The sequence below is a fragment of the Elephas maximus genome, chromosome 15 (genome assembly GCF_024166365.1).
Source record: "Elephas maximus indicus isolate mEleMax1 chromosome 15, mEleMax1 primary haplotype, whole genome shotgun sequence".
Classification (NCBI taxonomy): Eukaryota; Metazoa; Chordata; class Mammalia; order Proboscidea; family Elephantidae; genus Elephas; species Elephas maximus.
The window spans coordinates 22,365,276-22,385,004 of record NC_064833.1 but is presented as its reverse complement, the minus strand read 5'-3'; the positions used below and the strand labels follow the sequence as shown (position 1 = coordinate 22,385,004).

General features: G+C 37.5%; 1 protein-coding gene across 2 annotated transcripts in view; it reads left to right on the top strand.

Annotated features, from left to right (window-relative positions):
• Positions 1 to 19,729, top strand: part of COL14A1 (collagen type XIV alpha 1 chain) — a 225,567-nt gene that overhangs the window by 153,457 nt on the left and 52,381 nt on the right. For both annotated transcript variants that reach the window (XM_049853501.1, XM_049853502.1), the window contains exons 35-40: positions 4,324 to 4,401; positions 7,273 to 7,359; positions 14,773 to 14,826; positions 16,965 to 17,060; positions 18,532 to 18,585; positions 18,931 to 18,984. In XM_049853501.1, the coding sequence (XP_049709458.1) occupies positions 4,324 to 4,401; positions 7,273 to 7,359; positions 14,773 to 14,826; positions 16,965 to 17,060; positions 18,532 to 18,585; positions 18,931 to 18,984 (423 nt within the window). The remainder of the gene's footprint in view (positions 1 to 4,323; positions 4,402 to 7,272; positions 7,360 to 14,772; positions 14,827 to 16,964; positions 17,061 to 18,531; positions 18,586 to 18,930; positions 18,985 to 19,729) is intronic.

Here is a 19,729-nt window from a genome sequence, read left to right as displayed (position 1 = left end):
AGATGCAGAAACTGAGACTTGAAGAAGTTAGGTAGGGAATCCCTTTCAAAGAGCAAGGAAAAGGAAATAGGAGACTGTATTTGACTTACATAAGATTTCATGCCTTTCTTTCACTGGGTCAGACTAGATTTATTACATAAGTTAAGGCAGAGAAGGGAACCTGGTCTATACCAGGGACCATATGTCTTGTGTGACCAAAGACTCATCGTTATTTGAATTAAGACCTTGAAAGTATTTACCCCACCCCTTCAAAATCTGTCTACACCTAAACAGTCTAATATACTACCAACAGTACAACAGTTGCTAATGTTCGTTTCCTAATTCCATTCATGTCTTCATGGCTTTCCTTAAATTCAATAAATTGATTAAGAACGTGTGGAAAACACTTCAGTTATGTGCCTGACAGATGGTAAATGCTCGATAAATCTTGCAGTCAATAAGAGTTAAACACCAAATGAGAAGCAGAGCATAGCCCTCTGTCTACCGACGCCTAAGTCCAGTACTCTTTCTGCAGTATTCTTGCACACAGTAGAACTCTCAAAATATGTGTATAAATTCAGGTCTGGGTCAATTTCAAATTGATAGTTATGTTATGCTTAAAAAAAAAACTGAGGAATGAAATCTGGTACTGAGTGGAAAGTGGAACCTGGGTAAATTTCAATTTCCATTTACAGATCATGGTGACTCAACTGCTGAGAAATATTTTAATCTTATTTTCATGCTAACATTTGACCCCAAATGACTTGCCTTTTGTGCTACACCCAGACAAAAATGTCCAATAATGGAAAAAAAAGAGCATTTGTAATTGGTTAACTATTCCCTTGAAAGAGATTATAAAAAGTGAAAGTTGGAGGTTATATCTCTCTCTCTTTAGTTTAGTTTTTTTTTTTGCACAGCTATCTTTTTAAATGTTCTGTTAGCTACAAAGGAAAAAAAATTAACAGTAAAAAGGGACTGCTTTCTTGCACTAGTTGCCTGAAATATGATTGATTTTGAACTGCATTGTCTTGCATTGTAAGGCACACAAATATGAGATCTTTTGACATTAACAATTCTGTAGCATATACTTTTCTACACATATCTATGTCATTGCTTTGAGAATAAAAGCCAGAGGGTTTTTTTTTTTTTTTTTTAATCAGTCTCCAGAAATATGCCTTGGAAGAGAAGCCTAAAAAAAGGCTGAGGAATCTAAAATATTACGAATATAAACGATTATGAATAAATTTGTTGTACTCACAAAGAAAAGGCTGCTGACTTCATCTAACTTCAAAAAGAAAAGACAGCCCACATAGCATTCTTCAAACGTAGTTCTGGCTTCATTAAGCTCTTAGTAGGCATTCAACTCCTTGAATAAATAAAGCGTGCTCCTAAGATCCCAATAATTCCATAGGGCCAAAAGTCTGGCCAAAGATTTGTATGTAGACATTATACTGCTATATGTTATTAGGTGGTGAATATTTATTTGAAAAACTTTAAGAAAGCCTGGTGCACATTGAAGCTAGTGAAAGGCCTTGTTTTAAGTAAATCTTTCCATTCACAAAAATGTTTTTATACTGAAGGGCTCTATTCAGAAATGGAAAATTTCTTAATGGATGAATGATTCGCATACTCAACTGAATCTAGCTAATACTGTCATAATAGGCCCCTTTTAATAAATGTCCCCAGATGCCATGGCATCGTAAGGTTAGTTTGGGGTCTCTGCATTTCAAATACTAGCACAAAGATTTGTTTACTGCAAAATAAACCACAAGAAAATGTAGTGTGCTATTCAAGTCCCAACTGAAGCAGAGCGTTCTGCATGGGTTTAAATTACTTAATTTCTTTAATCTGTTAGTTGTAATTTACAAAACAGAATTGACATTACTGTTTTCATACCTCTTAGTCGAGTTCTGACAATTAAGTGGTTTGTGTAAAGTGTTTAGTATAATGCCTTGCATATGGCAAGTTTTCAACAAATGTTGGTTCCTATTGTAGTTGTTTTTATTTGCTAAGATTTTTCTCAACCAAAATGTTAAATAGAAAACATTATCATGGAAACAAGTTGGTATTATTTTTCTGCCCTCAATACTGTATCACTTTCATTTTGATTCCTTTTTTTTTTTTAAACCTCTGTATTATATACTGCTGTGCCTTAAAGAATTCCATTATGATAGGGTTGTGCATAGAATTTCAAAATCATATTTATTATTTATAATAAATATGTTCCAGGCACTGTTCTAAACATCTCCCTATATTAATTCATTTCATCTTCATGATATCCATATCAATAGCTACTATTTTTATACTAATTTTACAGATCAGGAAGCTGAGACTCCAAGACCTTAAAGTAACTTGTTCAAAATAGCTCCATTTTTGAGTGATGAGTTAGGGTTTTATACCCAAGCAGTCTAGAGCTCGGCTGCTAACTGAAGGGTCCGTGGTTCGAACCCACCAGCCTCTCTGTGGGAGGAAGATGTGGCAGTTTGCTTCTGTAAGATTTACAGCCTTAGAAACCCTATGGTACAGTTCTACTCTGTCCTATAGAGTCCCTATGAGTTGGAATCGACTGGACAGCAATGGTTTAGTGTTTTTTTTTAAAATATATGAAACTAAAATCCACTGCTGTGGAGTCGAATCCAACTCATAGCAACCCTATAGGACAGAGTAGAACTGCCCCACAGAGTTTCCAAGGAGCATCTGGTGGATTTGAACTGCCGACCTCTTGGTTAGCAGCCATAGTACTTAACCACTACGCCACCAGTGTTTCCTTTTTAATATATACGTGTGGGAAATAGAGGTTGAGAATTTGGGATTTAAAAATGCATCTCAGAAATGCTACCACATTACCAATGTCACAAGACAATATGTGTATTAATTGTTTAAGGAGAAACTAAATTGCTCGGTAAACCTTCATCTCAACTACAATAAATAAATAAATAAATAGAGAGAAATGCTACTACATTGGGGCTTCATTTGAGTCCCTTGGGGTGGCCACCAAGTAAACAGCTTCATCTCCATCCCTGCCAAAGACAAGGAATGCAGCTTTCACCCTTGTCTCCTCCCTCTGAATCCCTGGCAACCACTGACCTCTTCACTGTCTCTATAGTTTTGCCATGAGTCAGAACCAACTCGATGGCACTGGGTTTGGTTTTTTTTTTTTTTTTATAGTTTTGTCTTTTCCAGAATCTCATTTAGTTGGAACCATACAGTATGTAGTTTTTTCAGACTAGATTGAGTACGTTTTTAATAACCTCTTTACGCAGTCCCATGTATTTGGGCGTTCTCAGTGCCATCTAGCAGACCGTTTAGAATGAGTAGTATTCCTTGGGAGGAAATAAAGTACCAAGAGATTCTACCCCTGGAAACATCACTTGTGGAAGACAGTTGCAGACTTCAAATGAAGAGAACCTCTGTCCTTTCCCAGCAATATAGGAAGAAATACAATGTTAAAAATGGTTGGGTCATTAAGTTGTTGTTAGTCCTTAATGATAGTATAGTGAGGTTTCTCTATATTTCAAACAGTACATTGAGTAATTGCCAACATACAAGAGTGGAGCAAGATTGTCTAAATATTTACAGTATGACCAATAGCTTAAATAAAAATTTGTTTAGCAGAGGTTCTCACAATCCTGTATGTGAATCTGACGTGACATTTACCGTATTGTATACAGTAGTTTATGGGTCTGTCTCCTCAACACGGTGAGTTCCTTGATGGCAGGCCTCTGGTTCTGTTCATTTTCATAGTATCTGGCTTACATTATGCACTGAAGAAAGACTTTCTGAATGTATGAATAAATGAATGAGGTTAAAATTAATTCAACAAGGCTTTATGAATCCCTATTATATTCACATCTTATGATCAGGGCTGCAAAGATGAATAAGTGGTTCCCTTCCCTTGAAGAGTTCAAATGCTAAAAAAAAAAAAAAAAAAAGGACCAGGTTATATAAATAATCGCATTGTATTATGGGAAATGTTATGAAGGAGACATAATGGAGTGTTGTGTGATTACAGAGGCATTCAGGAGTAACTGTGATGGGCAGGCAGTTCAGGGAAGGCTTCAACAGAGGAGCTAAGCTTACTCTTTAGGTTGAGATGGGAGAGGGAGCTGTGATGAGTAAGCGGATTTAGATGGTGGATAGAATAATTACAGACAAAAATCTTACATCACTGTGTGTTTGAGGGACTAAATTAGCTTGATGTTGTTGAAGTTACTTTTTTATTTACTTATTTAATGTTGTAAAGTTATGGATGCTCTGCTATGTGATATATAATACGAAATCATTATCATAAACACAATGTGTCTGTATCATTTATTGAGTGACACTTTTCTTTTTAAAATGCAGTTACAGTTACAGATGTTTGATATTGTTTGTTCTACATCGTGGGCCAATAAAGACAAATGCTGTGAACTTCCTGGCCTGGTAAGAATTCATTATTTGGTTTGTCCTTTATTGAAATTTTCTAAAATTATATTTCATTTTCTCTGAATAGGAAGGACTGTTTCTCAACACTCTTGTCATAGATAATTCATTGTGATGAGAGTTAAAATTAGAAAGAGGTTAAGAAGGAGGCATGCCAGGATCACTGCATATGGTCACTTGTGGCGTATACTGTACAACTCCAGGGGGGCACCATTTATGCATTGCCCAGGTGTCCCCTTTCTTCATTCTGAAAGCCGTTAGTGTCTCAGTAATTCTTTATGGTGCCCCTAGGCCAAAAGAAATACCTAACAGTTCCATTTATTAAAAAATTAGTTCCAAACAACTTAAAAAAAAAAAACAACCGGTTGCCATCGAGTTGATTCCGACTCATAACGACACTATAGAACGAAGTAGAACTGCCCCGTAGAGTTTCTAAGGAGCGCCTGGTGGATTTGATCTACCGACCTTTCAGTTAGCAGCCATAGCTCTTAACCACTACACCACCAGGGTTTCCCCAAACAAACTTAGTAAATATTTATGTCCTAACTACAAAAATAATACACGTAAATTGAAAGAAAAAATATTATTTTTTCATTCTTAAATAACCACAGTTACTTACCAATGGGATGTATATGCGTCCTGGGCACTGCATGGCTTCTCTGATTGCAGATCCCACAACCCTCACTCCTTGTTCCACATTGGTTTTTCCTATATTACTTGCTTTTCATCATAGCAAGTTTACAATGATATGATATCATTGAAAAGAATGTTTCAGAATCAAATATGGCAGCTATGAACTACCTTGAGCTAGTGGTTTAGGTGAAGTGCAATGAATGCTAAATATTGCTGTGTTTCCCTTGAACTTCTAAAACATCCCACAGTGCCTGTAGCACCCCAGGGTTGCTGGTCGCATGGTTTTTAAACTGCAGTCATAGCATATATACTCTATGTGATCCTACTAGAAAACCTTTTTTTTTTTTTCTCATCAATTCCCATGCAATTCAGGGCAGTATACCTGTATATGTAAAAACAAGGAAAAGTCATATTTTAGGAGCCAGTGAGCAGAAATGGATGATACTATCATGGTTGGATAGTAATTGTATCTTATATTTCAAACATGGAGAATGAGCAAGAAGAAGCATTCATAAAGTCTAAGAGATATGACTGTTTAAGTCCTTAAACCACATCGCCACAACTACTGCAGCCCATAAATTCACGGAGGAGAAGGGAGCCCTTGTGGTGCAGTGGTTAAGAGCTTGGCTGCTAACCAAAAGGTTGGCAGTTCAGATCCACCAGCTGCTCATTGGAAACCCTATGGGGCCACTCTACTCTGTCCTACCGTGTCACTATGAGTCGGAATTAACTCAATGGCAATGGGTTTTGGGTTTGGTATGATCAAGAAAGGTCCCTGGATGGTGCAAATGGTATGATTAAGAACAAATTAATTTACTCTTTCTTCTTCAGAATAAGTTTCTAGTAAGCTTTGGTGAGTAATTAAATCACAGACACTGTGTTATTATGCTTAAGTACAGGTGGATTGGAAATTAAAAGGGGAAATGCTCAGAATACTATGTTGTATCAAGCAAAATACGATCACAGATTCTACTAGGAAGTACCTGAGCTCTCTCAAGGCTTTCCTTCTCACTTCTGTCACTGGAGGTGTATACCTTGCATGGCAGAAACATCTGGGCAAAGACAAAGTCAGTAGCAATGGCAAAACCATTACTGAGACTGAGTTTGGGGTCACAGGTAGACTGCCATCAGCCTTACTTTTGGGATCTTTCAGGATACTAAGTTTGTATTTCACTCTAGCTGGCCACATAACAGGTGAGCTGTGTTAGCAGGAGGTTTTCTTGAAATGAGCTAAAACCTGTAACTATTATCCATCATTTAGAGACAAGTTTCTGCAAAGTGAGCTACTTGCTCAACCATTTTGGGGTACTGTTATGAGTCTTTCAGAGACCAATATACTTTTTACCTTGTCAATTTAACTATCATCTGTGCTTTATTCAACTCTAATCATACTTTTCCCCAAAGTCTTAGATAATGAAGCTCATTTTCTCTCACTCTAGAGCAGTTGATGAACCCTGTGAGGTTCCGTGGTTCCCTATCCCAGTACTGAGTTCTCGTTGGCTGCTCCAAATGGGATAAAAAAAAAAAAAAAAAATTAAAAAAAAAAAATGGGATAGTCACCAATTATTCAATAGCTGTTAGCAGGTGCTCTGTCTTCTTCGACACTCCAGGAACTCATTCAAATACCTTCAGCCTGACATTCATAATCTATCTTGTAATGTCACATGGCAGGAAAATTCTTTGAGAAGAAAAGTGACCTCTCATCACAACGCCTTAGATTGATTCTGTGAGGTATTTCTTATTTTTAGCCAAAGAATGTGAGCCGTTGTCAAAATTGTCACAGGAAATTGATGATGTATTTGAACAATGGTTTTATTTTGTTTCTTTGTTTTCATGTAGATGTGGTTGTTTTGGTTGGCCATTCCAACAAGTTTTCTTTTAACTTTTGAAAAGGAAGAAATAATGTGATATAAAGAAAGTTTCCAAGACCATTAGTTCATAGTGTACTGTTCCCCTATCTGATTTAAGTGATAGCCAAGTGCACTCACTTTTGACTTTCTGCTCTCACCTGGATTTCCAGGATGGGTTTATCAACATCCCTTTGATATGGAATGACTCCACTAGGCACCATCCATTTTTCATTTACAGAAAAGATTTGTAATCGGGAGAAGATGCACTCTGACTTTCTAGGCTAATGCTCATTAAAAATAAAAATAAAAAAATTTATAAAGTGTTTAACTCAAGAAAGCCATTTGTATAGATGGCTTTATTAACAGTTGTGCTATTTTCTTTCCTCAGAGGGATGAAGAGATCTGCCCGGAGCTTCCAAATTCCTGCTCCTGCTCTGAAGTCAGCAAAGGGGCTGTGGGACCAGCAGGCCCACCAGTAAGTCTTGCCTAGTTTGGGCCTCCTAAGTATTAAATGTTTTTTAAGTAATATTAACAGTTATCACTTATGTGTCTACTCATGTTGGCCACTCTGCTAAATGCTATACAGGTTATTTGCTTAATCCTATGAGTAAACTGGGGCACAGAGATGTTAAATAACTTGTCTAAAGAATACAGCTTGGTGAAGCTGAGATTCAATTCCAGGTCTACCCTGACTCGTGCAGATGCCATTCTTAAGCATTATGCCATACTGCCTCTCGTATTGCCATATATTCAAAATCTTCCCTGTAAACTACTGTGCTTTATTTTCAGTCTGAATGTTTCAAACATTGGCCTTCAGCTTGGACCTGTAAGATTTTCATAGCTTCCCTTTCGCCCATTCTGTATCAAAATTTACATGGTGAAGGGAGGATTTTGAATTCACCAGAAGAAATACTCCAGCTGAGCCTGAAGTTTTCCATTACTGAATGGCAATTCCTATAGAAAAGAAGAGAGGAAGGAAGGAAAAAATTGAATTGAATGTACCATGATAAGTTTTTTGTAATAGGTTTAAATGATAGTTTCATTTCTAACCTGCTAAACTGGGTTTGTGTTTCTTTGAGATAAGTATGATACAGCTGGTCTGTGTTCAGGACATAGCAAACATATCAAAGCAGAAAGGCAAAGAAAAGAGGGAGAGGACTTGTGAGAAAACCAGGCCTAGCTGGAGGACTATTCTTAGGCCAGACCTGTCTTTTCGTGTGGACTTGCCAGGGCAGCCCAGCACAGTCAGCAACATGCAGTTGATAACCCACGCTGACAGCTGCCTTCCAGCGTGAAAGCTCACTCCAGGTGGGCCCCACCAGCATAGTTTTTCTTCACTTGTCTACCATATTTCCTGATATGAACAGGAAGGAAGAGAACCTACTGAATGTACCTGAAATATATCCCTATAGGTCCTCCTTTATAACTTTGGCATATAGAACATTTTTTCAAGCTCTGGACATAGAACCCAAATACTTTTGTTTTTCTTTTTGTAAACAAAGGGCTCTTCATCCCAAAGAAATGCTAAAAACATTAAATTGAAATTGCAAGAGTAGACAAATCACAGAACCACCAAGAACCTCCAGTTCCTCGTGTATAAAACAGTACCCACCTCTTAAACCGCGATTGTGAGGAATACACAAAATAAGATGGCATATGGGCTCTGTGCATTATAAAACTATGATCAAATGTAAGGTACTGTCTTTTGTTTAACCTGGGAATTGAAAACAAAGATTTATTTTCTGGTCTGTGCCAAGTTTTCCTGTCAGGCTTCAGAACAATAAGAAGCAATATTATATAGTATGGTTTATCAAGGTTTCGTCTCTCTCAAAATCACCTGGTGTACTTGTGCAGACTCTCCGCCATGTCAGTGTGAGAATTGGCAACTAGTAGGCACATTAAACCCCCTGGTGGCACAGTGGTTAAGAGCTACAGCTGCTAACTAAAAGGTGGTAGTTCGAATCCACCAGCCACTCCTTGGAAACCCTATGGGGCAGTTCTGCTGTGTCCCATGGGGTCACTATGAGTTGGAATCGACTCAACAGCAATGAGTTTGGTTTTGGTTTAGGCACACTGAGGTATGAAAAGTACTAGATACTTTTTCTTCAGAATATTAGAAGTTCACTGTTACCTGGCCAAAATTTGTTCACCACACATGCATATAAATCATTGATGGTCTCAGTGAAAGTCACATGTACTTTCAAGAATAAGTCTTCAAACTAGAGGAGGGTAATAATTAATGCCTGGGTTCTGAGAATGCTCACCAGGGTCTGTTTAAGTAAGTTTTGAGGGTAGACCTGAGTGATTATGTTACTCACAGATTATTTTATTTCCCTCATGTTCTTTGGTAATATCAAAGCTGCATACTTTTAGGTATAATGTATACTGTGAACTTTGTCTTTTAGTGTTTTCAATAAATTCATGTTTACTTATTAAACATTTCAAACTTAGAAAAGATTACAAAAAATAATATACATATTTTTGTACTTAGCACCAAGATTAATCATTTTCATTTTATTTGTTCAGGCTGCTCTTTGGTATTTATTTGCCTTCTTGCTTAACTGAGATTTTATTTACTTGCCTTTTTTTGGTTGTCTTTTGCTTTTATTCTCATTCTTTTCTTTTTCCCTCTAGTAGTTTGTGAATTATATCTGTTATTTTAATAGATTACCTAGAAATTTTAGCAGATGTATTTAGCTTAGCAAAGTCTTAAAAATATTAATATTTCTACCATTCTTCCAACCAGTATGATGTCCTTGAAAGTCTTTTACCTTGGATCAACCTTTTTATAATTTATGTGCTGTTGCTATCCAATATTTTAAAACTTTTTTAATATCACAAATTGGGCATTTTCATTATTATTTTTACTTGTTACAAATTACTATTTGTTAAGATTTTCCTACGTATTTGCTATTTCTTTGCTCACAATTTCTTCTGGCATCGTCTTTTCTTTTTCCTAAAGAACATCCAAAGGATGTTCCTATAATGAGAAATTAATGGAAATAATTCCCAGTTTTTGTTCATCTGAAAATCCTTTTATTTACCATGTTGTCAAAGGTAGTTTTGAGAAGTGTGACAGAGACTGCTAGTTGTTCCCCACATTCATCCCCACTGCTTCTTTGGAGTACTAGAATCTCCTGTTTTAGCTATGCTCACAGCCATCCAGATAGGGACTTACTTTCTTAGTATCTTGTGCAAGTATGTGTGACCTTATGACTAAGTCCTGGCCGTAAATAAAAACCAAATGCCTCTTCTTTAACCTTTTTTCCCCTTTCCAACTGGCTAGAATGGGAACAGAATGGTGGATCAGTGTGTCCTAAGGTGGAAGCAATCTGGTCCCCAGATTGTAGGTGGACTAGCTTCTAACTGATATTTTTCAGAGGAGACATTTTCTATTCCTCCCATAGCTAGACTGAAGACGTCATGGTCACCCACCTACTACCCACCCCATTGCCATTGAGTTGATTCCAACTCATAGCAACCTTTAGGACAGAGTAGAACTGCCCCATAGGGTTTCCAAGGCTGTAATCTCTATGGAAGCAGACTACCACATTTTTCTCCAGTGGAGCAGCTAGTGTGTTTGAACTGTTGACCTTTTGGTTAGTAGCCAAGTGGTTAACCACTGTGCCACCAGGGCTCTTCTCACCTCCTAGGAGGTATTTTTTCCCCCTAGCTTATTCAGAGTGCAGACTTTCAAGTTTCTTAGCTTTAAAGAATGTTTCACATTTCAACCCTTTCTTCCCTTGTCACTCCTTGGAAGCTCTATGGGGCGGTTTTGCTGTGTCCCATAGGGTTGCTATGAGTTGGAATCAACTCTCCAAGGTAATTGGTTTGGATTTCCCCTATCATAGGCCAAGTTCACATTTCCTCGACTTTTGTGTGCTCTAAAACCAAGCTTTCCAGCAAGCCTCAACCATCTCCCCCATCCTCCCCAGGGCAGTCTTAGTGCATGTGTCTGTTACTCTAGTTTTTTGCTGCTGCTTCATTCCTTAATTAAGATGCAGTTCTGAGTTACAGTAATGTTTATTTTATTTTAATAAGTGTTTGTAGCCAGAGGGTTTTCAAATCTGCAGCATTGCTGAAACAAGTCATTAAATATTTACATATGACCTAAGAGTCAAACTTCCTAATGAGAAAAGAACAGCAGAGAAGTGAAAGGGAAGGTTTGAGCTCTGACTTGAAGGGAAAGAAGATGGAAAATAGGAGAAAAGGCATTGAAATGTTCAATTACTTAAAGTATTATGAACCATTTATGACATAGCATTCCAAACAATATGTAATAAGACCTGAATGATGGTTGAACGTATTTATGATGATTTTCTCATTCAGGAATTTACTCAGCAGTGTTATATGCCAATAAAATTATAAAAAGGAAGATATGGTAAAAGAAACATATACCGTTTGTCTGCACTTATTTTTTCTTATTAAAAGAATCAGAAACTCTGGTGGTGTAGTGGGTAAGAGCTGTGGCTGCTACCCAAAAGGTCAGCAGTTCGAATCCACCAGGCATTCCTTGGAAACTCTATGGGGCAGTTCTACTCTGTCCTATAGGGTGGCTATGAGTTGGAATGGACTTGATGGCAGTGGGTCTAGTTTTGGTTTTTATTAAAAGAATGAATTTTTTTGTCATTGTTTATAAAAATTTATTAAATTCTTCTCATGTGCTCAGTGATGAGAGTTAGGGATAAGATGGAAAATAAGTTATAAGAAATAGTTCCTGGCTTTTAGATGTGGTGCTTGTGGTATGGTTATCTATGAGACAAGTAGTCACATTTGAGCAAAATATTCAATTAAAGAGCAATCCTTCAAAAACAAAATTAAAGAATTGTGACAGAGTGCATGTATTAACTGGGATGCATTATGCTGCAAGGAACGGAAAATCTGACTAAGAGAATGGAGTAAACTATTAGGACATTAGAACATTCATTGTTCAGCGAAAGTTTTAGAAGTAGGTGGTCCTGAGGTAAATGGGGCTACTTAACTTCATCAGGGACCTAAACTTGTACCAGCTTCCCACTGTGCTTTCCTTGGCAGTTCAGATTTTCATTCTTAGGCTTGTTGCTTACAGATCACATTGGCCAAAACTGGTTAACATGGTTATTCTCGGTTGCAAAGGAGGCTGGGGAAGCAAATATCTTGTTTTTTAGACTTTTTATAGTTGTTGTTGTGGACTGTCAAGTCGTCTCTGACTCATAGCCATCCTATAGGACAGAGTAGAACTGTCCCATAGGGTTTCCTAGGCTGTGATCTTTATGGTAGCAAAGTGATTAAGAGCTTGGTTGCTAACCAAAAGGTCAGCAGTTTGAATCCACCGGCGGCTTCTTGGAAATCCTATGGGGCAGTTCTGCTCTGTCTATAGGGTTGCTATGAGTCGGAATCAACTTGACGGCAACAGGCTTGGTTTGGTTTTGGAATTTTTATGGGAGCAGATTGCCAGGTCTTTTCTCCCATGCAGTGTCTTATGGGTTGGAGCTGACCTTTTGGTTAGCAGCAAGTGCTTAACCATTGTGCCACTAGGGCTCCTGGCCTTTATAGTAGGCGGCATAAAAGGGTATAGGGAAAGGCTCTTACGTAGCCAACTAGTAGTGTCTGTCTCACTGAAAAAAGTGGTTAAGAGCTATGGGTACTAGACAAAAGATTGGCAGTTCGAATCTACCAGCCACTCCTTGGAAACCCTATGGGGCTGTTCAACTCTGTCCAATAATGCTGCTATGAGTCAGAATTGACTCCACGGCAACAGGTTTGGTTTGGGTTTTTGTTATAAGAGTTAAAGGTGTAGTATCCAAATATGTGGAGGATTCTTATATGTTAAAGGAAAAAGATAACCCAGTAGAAAACTGAGTAAAGTATATAAACAGGTAGTTACAGTGAGAATAAAATGCAAATAGACAAAAGTTATGAAAAGATGATCAAACTTGGTAATTTTCGGGGAAATGAAAATTAAAACAAGAGCAAAGTATTACTTTTTATCAGTCAAGTTGGTAAAAATGTAAAGTTTAACAATATCAAGTATTCATTAAGGTTTAGGGAAATGGAACCTTTTAAACTATTGGCAGATGTATTAACCGGCACAGCTATTTTGCAGTGAAATTTGACAATTATAGCTGTATCATCTGTCAAATTTTATATATAATTCCATTTTTAGAATCTTATGAGAAATATTAACATTTGTAGGAATGTATGAGGATGTTAATTGAAACATTATTTTAACAGCCAAAAATTTGGAAAAACAACAACAACCCTAAATGTCCAATATTAGGAGAATGGTTAAACAAGCTATTATATATCCACGTTTTGGACTACTATGCAACAGTTAAGAAGAACGAGTTAGATGTACATATAAGAGCATGGAAAGAACTCTAAAACATACTAAGTTAAAGAATAAACCCATACCCATTGGTGTCGAGTTGATTCCAACTCATAGTGACTCTATAGGACAGAGTAGAACTGCCCAATAGAGTTTTCAAGGAGCGCCTGGCAGATTTGAACTGCCAACCTCTTGGTTAGCAGCCGTAGCACTTAACCACTAAGCCACCAGTTAAAGAATACTCAGAGCTATATTAAAAGTGGGATATCACATATATAAACTATACACACAAAAAATAATGCCACAAAAATATTATAGGTGATATTTTCTATAGAAACATACTTATATACATAAAATACATTTTTATAATTGTATTTAAAAAGGTCTGGAAGATAAGCAACCAAGATCTGGGGGGTGGGAGTGAATTTAAGTGGTTAAAAGAAAAGCTGGAAGAAACCTGAAAGATCACCTAATCCAGTATTTTCCCACGTGACGTAAGTATCCTGCTGATGGTTTGCAAAATGATTTTCAGTAGACATAAACGTAGCATAAAGTAAGTTGGAATCTCATAGGAAGGAGGTTATCCCATTTTCAATGATTTCCAATCCTTCTGATCAAGTGAAAGAGAAATTCTCAGCCTGGTGCCCATATGGCCCTCCTAACACTGATTCACTCTCCCTTTTCAACAAACAGCAAACCCTTGGGTCGCAGCCTGCAATAGGAACAAAATCTAGCTAAATTTAATAACATTATTTACAGTCTATTTTTAAGATTACCTTCTATTTTTAGTAAGAGATAATTTTCCACTTACTGTAGAGCTGTATTTCCCCTTAAAATAGATTTATTTGAGTTAAATAACAGGTCAATTAAAAATGTGCAGAGTAATATATAGGGTCGGTATGAGTTGGAATTAACTCAGTGGCACTGGGTTTTTTTCTGGTATATATATATATACAAGTATAGATATGCACATATATTTATACACATTTTTTGTTTGGTTATACGTATGTATCATATATTGACAATATATATGATATAAAGAAAAATACGATTAAATAATAGTGGAGGCAGTACATTAATACAGTAACATCTTGACAGGAAATGCAAATAACCAAAGTCTCAAAAACACTCCTTTTTTTAGCTGTGTAAATAAAAAAAAAATTAAATCGCTAAGCCATTCGTGTGTTTTTTATAATTTTATTGAATATAGTTTCACCTCAAAATTATGGTATAGGTAATAATACAATACACAGTTTTAGATTAACAGTATATTTTAGTATTTTCATCCATTAGTAGCAGTGGTGTTAACGTAATCGCAAGATAAATTATTCCTGTAATTTTCAAGACTTAAAATGGTTTGGCACAGAAAATTCTCTGAAACTATGAAGTCATCTACAAGGCGGGTGGCAGGGGAGGGGAGTAAGTGGCACATTTCCAGTAGGGATCGTGATGAACGTATAACATTACACAGTGTGTTGGCCTTTATACAAAGTAAGAATAATATAATCCATATTGTTAAGGAAGATGAATATACTGTTTTGAGATTTTTCTTTGAGCTAATACTTAACATCTGTTTGCCAGGGTGGTCCAGGAATTCGAGGACCAAAGGGTCAACAAGGTGAACAGGGTCCAAAGGTAATGTCCTTTCTCTGTCTCTCATAATTAGCCAGCATTTCGGAGTTCGATATTATTGACCCTTTACAAACTAAAGCTCCTATAGTTTTATGGAAATTATGTCTAAATTTTCTTCCTTTTTCTTAAAGACTTGTGCTCTTTAATCAAAATGAATATTTAATAACTCAAAAGAAAAGAAAGGTTTCTGGGTCAGAAATAAAAGTGTCAATGTTCAGAGTGATTTGATCTCGAAGGTAGTTTTCTCTCATCTCTCTTTCTCTCCCTATCACATTCTCTTGTATTCTTTTCTTCCTTTATCTACCACAGAGATGTATCTTTAGGGAAATACTGAATCACATCTGGGCAACAGTCTCTCTCAGGTAATTTCTTAGGTTTTGGATCTCTCCTTTTTCCTTACCCCACTCTGTATAATCAAACGCAAAACGTTGTTTTCTATTCCTACTGCCTAAGGCCTCCAAGGCATTAGCCAAGGGGAGACCAAGCCATGCCAAGCCAAGTCAAGGCACACGTTCTTCTACTTTGCTTGTAGGTACCCTATAAGCTGGCAAAATTCCTACCATTGATTGAGTTCAGTTCTTCACATCTTTTTTCTGGTCTCCTAGATCCTAGATTCAGTGGCTTGACTTTCCAATTGATTCTTCATTTCCTTAAAGCCTATGCCAGGTCATATCATCCTCCTCAATACCTGCAGTCATATGCTATTGCATTAAGAATACAGTTCACACTCCTTGGCATGGCATTCAAGGCCCTCTATAAGTTGACTCCCTGTCTCATCTTTTACCATGTTTCTCCATGTGATTTCAGCTCCATCCATCTTGCTTTACTTACTACCTCAAAACGGTTACTCATTCACTTAAAAAAAAAAAAATTTTTTTTTAAATTTTTACATAGTATTTATTCACAGAGCTGAGAACAGTGAAATATATGTATATATATTGTACTATAAAATTAGAAACAGAAGAAGCAAGTTAGGAAAGAATGTGAAAAAAAAAGAGGAAGTAAATGAAAGAAAGCTGAAGATAATTAATTATGTGCAGTGGTTAAGAGTTATGGCTGCTAACCAAAAGGTCGGCAGTTTGAATCCACCAGCCACTCCTTGGAAACCCTATGGGGCAGTTCTATTCTGTCCTATAGGGTTGCTATGAATCAGAACCAACTCGACGGCAATAGGTTTTTTTTTTTGTTTGTTTTTTAACCAACTCCAGGAGCCTCTGGATGGTGCAAACAGCATGCTAACTGAAAGGTTGGAGGTTTGAGTCCATCCATAGGTGCTTTGGAAGAAGGGCCTGGTGATCTACTTCCAAAAAATCAGCCATTGAAAACTCTTTGGAGCACAGTTCTCTGACACACATGGGGTCGCCATGGGTTTTCTCTCTTACTCCATTCTGCTTGTTCCTTTTGTGTTCCTTGTCCCGATTGATGGATTCACTTTAAGATGATAACCTAGATGTTGGAGGTCTTAATATAATAAAAGAATAGCTTGAGTTGGAATCACAGAATGAGAGAAGGGGAAGAAGAGTTTGAGGACAAGTAAGTTTTCTGGGTCTAAAATTGCAGAAGCGGTGTAATTCCAGCTAAACCACAATGAAGTCCAAACTTTGGCTATAGAAGAAAGGAAGAGGGAAAATCTAACAACATTGAGCCTAGGGAAGGACATTTAAGAGGCATAGGATGATGACAAGGACTGAGGTGAGGAAGATAATAGGGGCTCAGTGCAAAGTCTTCAACAAATGCAGAGGAGAACCCCTAGGTAGGCAGTTGGCAGCACTGAAGATAGAGCTGATGTGGTTCGGCAGGGTGGGAGAACCTTCACAGACCTAGAGGGTGGTGTAGAAACATTTTACCGTTTAAATTTGTTATGGAGTGTGGAGAGTCTAGTTACTCACACAATTGGCATAGCATTCATATTTATGGAAGCAAAAATAAAGTTGCAACAATCACTGTGTGTTTACTCTTAAGGTTTTAAGAGTAAAACCTTTTGCCAGGGTGGTGAACCATTTGAGGTTATCTTCTGAATATTTCATGTCTTAGAAAAAGTATTTAAGGAAACGGATTTTATATGCCCTAAGCAGAAACATCTTCTGGGTATCAGAAGGTCTAGCTTATTTCTGGCCTGACTTTTCTCTATTGCCTTTCAGGGACCTGAGGGCCTTCGGGGTGAAACAGGCTCTCCAGGACCTCAGGGTCCTCCTGGACCCCAAGGGCCAAGTGGTCTGTCCATTCAAGGAATGCCCGTGAGTTGTGTGGAAAGATTCAGAAGGGTTTTATTGTTATGTCTCCATGAGGTTGCGAAGAATGACTTTTTATCTTCTGTGCCTTAATAATGAGCCCCAGTCCCTTCCTACCCCTAAAGAGTTGAGAAATGAATTGCATGATACTTATATAGTGACTGAGGGTCCTCCATTCATTAGCTGTGTCTTTAACCAACTTTTTGTTTCATGATGGGAAGTCTTAAAACAAACAGGTACACGCATGGGCAGTGGGTATATCCACAAACATTTTGTCTATAGAAGAAAAAAAGGCCTTAATATGAATGTTTGACTGAGTCCTTAACAGTTGTGATAAAATCTGGAAAGTAACAAATATTATATAAATTGAAGTTCTTCATTATTTATTTGTAGTAATTTCAGATGTAGCTTAAAGGGAGCTACTTTTTCATGATTTTTTATTTCAACTGGCAACAAAGTGCAGTCCATTGAGTGAAAGTTTTAGATTTTAGACGGTGTACTTTACAGGGCTGCATTTCTCTGTAAACGTCATTTTTTCTGTTGAAAACAAATTTAAGTCCACTCATTGAATTTCATTAACACTAGTATAAGAATTTAGAAAGAATAAAAGCAATTTTTGCAACTGGTGTTTGAAGCAACCAGATCCTTTTTGTTAGTTTTTCTTTTTTTTTTTAAATTTATTGTGCTTTAAGTGAAAGTTTACTAATCAAGTCAGCCTCTCATATGAAAACTTACACCTTGCCGTGTTCTCCTAGCTGCTCTTCCCCTAATAAGACAGCACACTCCTCCTCTCCACCCTGTATTCCCTGTGTTCATTCAAACAGCTCCTGTCCCCTCTGCCTTCTCATCTCGCCTTCAGATGGGAGTTGCTCACATTGTCTCATGTGTCTACTTGAGCCAAGAAGCTCACTCCTCACCAGTATCATTTAACTAGATCCTTTTAAGCGTACTTTTTTAGCAGTCTTTTGTTCTTATGATTGTGTTGCCCTAGCTGAGAAGTTTTCCTCTACAGAGTTATTTCCACATTTTAGAAAGCACTATCGTGCCAATGTGCATAATAACTACTTCTAACAGCTATTTGTTGAGGCCTTATTACCTTCCTGGTTCTCTGTTTTCTCATTTTTATATACTTCTGACACCCACCCCCCCCAAAATCTATATTGATAATGAGATTTAAAATTTAAACTACACATAACGTTGAAATGTTCAAATTTCCCCTCCACATATTTACAATTTGGGCTCAGCCATATTGGGCTGTATATATTCTGCGTTTCGACTATTCTGGCATGTAAACATTGAGCTTTGTGGGAGTGTTTATGTAAATGTCATAGCGTATGTGAGAAGTAAAATATACTGTATTTGGATTGTTGACATAAAAGCAATTTAATGGAAGATGTTGGAGCGGTCAGTGGGGGGAGAAAAAAAGACAAAGAATTTATGTATGTGAACTTAACCTTTTGTACTTTTGAATATTCAGGGAATACCAGGTGAAAAAGGAGAGAAAGGAGATAATGGTCTTCCTGGACCACAGGTATTTTTTTTACTTTTTAGTCCGTTCCTCTCAGCTCCAGAGCTTTGCTAAGAGGAGGGGAAGGCTGTGATTTTGGCAATAAGTGGTTTTGATATTAAGGATTGTTTGACTGTATTCGTTTACCTTATGCCTCTTCCAAAAGTCACACCGATGCTCCTCAGTATGAGCTCTGGTAGGGCACATTCCTCTTCCATGAATAACTTCGGATTCTGAAGTCTAAGTCACAAAGATCTCACCTTCATGCCATTATGTTTGTTTGGAGGCCTGGATCTATTTCAGGGGAGCTGGGTGAGAGGGTGACACATTTCTCTGCCTCTGACCTTGTTTTATTCTTGCTCTACCTAGGGAGTCCCAGGAGGTATTGGTTCACCAGGACGTGATGGCGCTCCAGGCCAGAGGGTAAGAACTAAGCCAGTGGTTGGTTGTTAGCAAAGTAGACTTCACACTCAGTCACTTTGCTGCTGGCATGTTTCTGTGTAAGGAAGTCAAGTCAGTTTTGTTTTGTTTTTTTTCTGTTTGTCTGCATTTTACCTGTGCTGACGCTGTTTCACTTCACTATACTTCTTTTCCGTTACTTTCATCAAAACCTGGGAACTCTCATCAAACTGTCTCAAATAAGCAACGCTCCTTTCTGAATGCCCTGTAACCTGAATATAGTTTGTCCTGCACTGTGTGCCTTGGTTTGGTAGATTTTCCTGTTCTTTGAAATCCTCTAGGCATAAACCTAAAGAATCATATAAATTGAAATTTAAGTATCTTAACTATCTGTAGTTTGGCTTACATGGAATTTTTTGTTTATGTAATATATGCCAATTATCTGTTCTTTTAAACTGTTCTAGTGGCTAGCGGTAAAAATAAAGTACAAGGATAATTAGGAGAGGGATAAGTTACACCTGGTGTTTGTTTAGTCAACAAGTCTTTACTGAGCCAAGGCATGGAGGTTCTTGTCCTCAAAAAGTTTGAAGTTCATCGGGAAGAGCTATAACTAAGAAACTATAACACATGTTATTATGGGGGGCATTTACAGAGCACAAATAAGGCATTGGTGGTTCAGGGTAGAATTCTCACCTTCTGTGAGAGAGACCCAGGTTCAATACCTGGCCAGTGCACCTCATGTGCAGCCGCCACCCATCTGTCAGTGGAG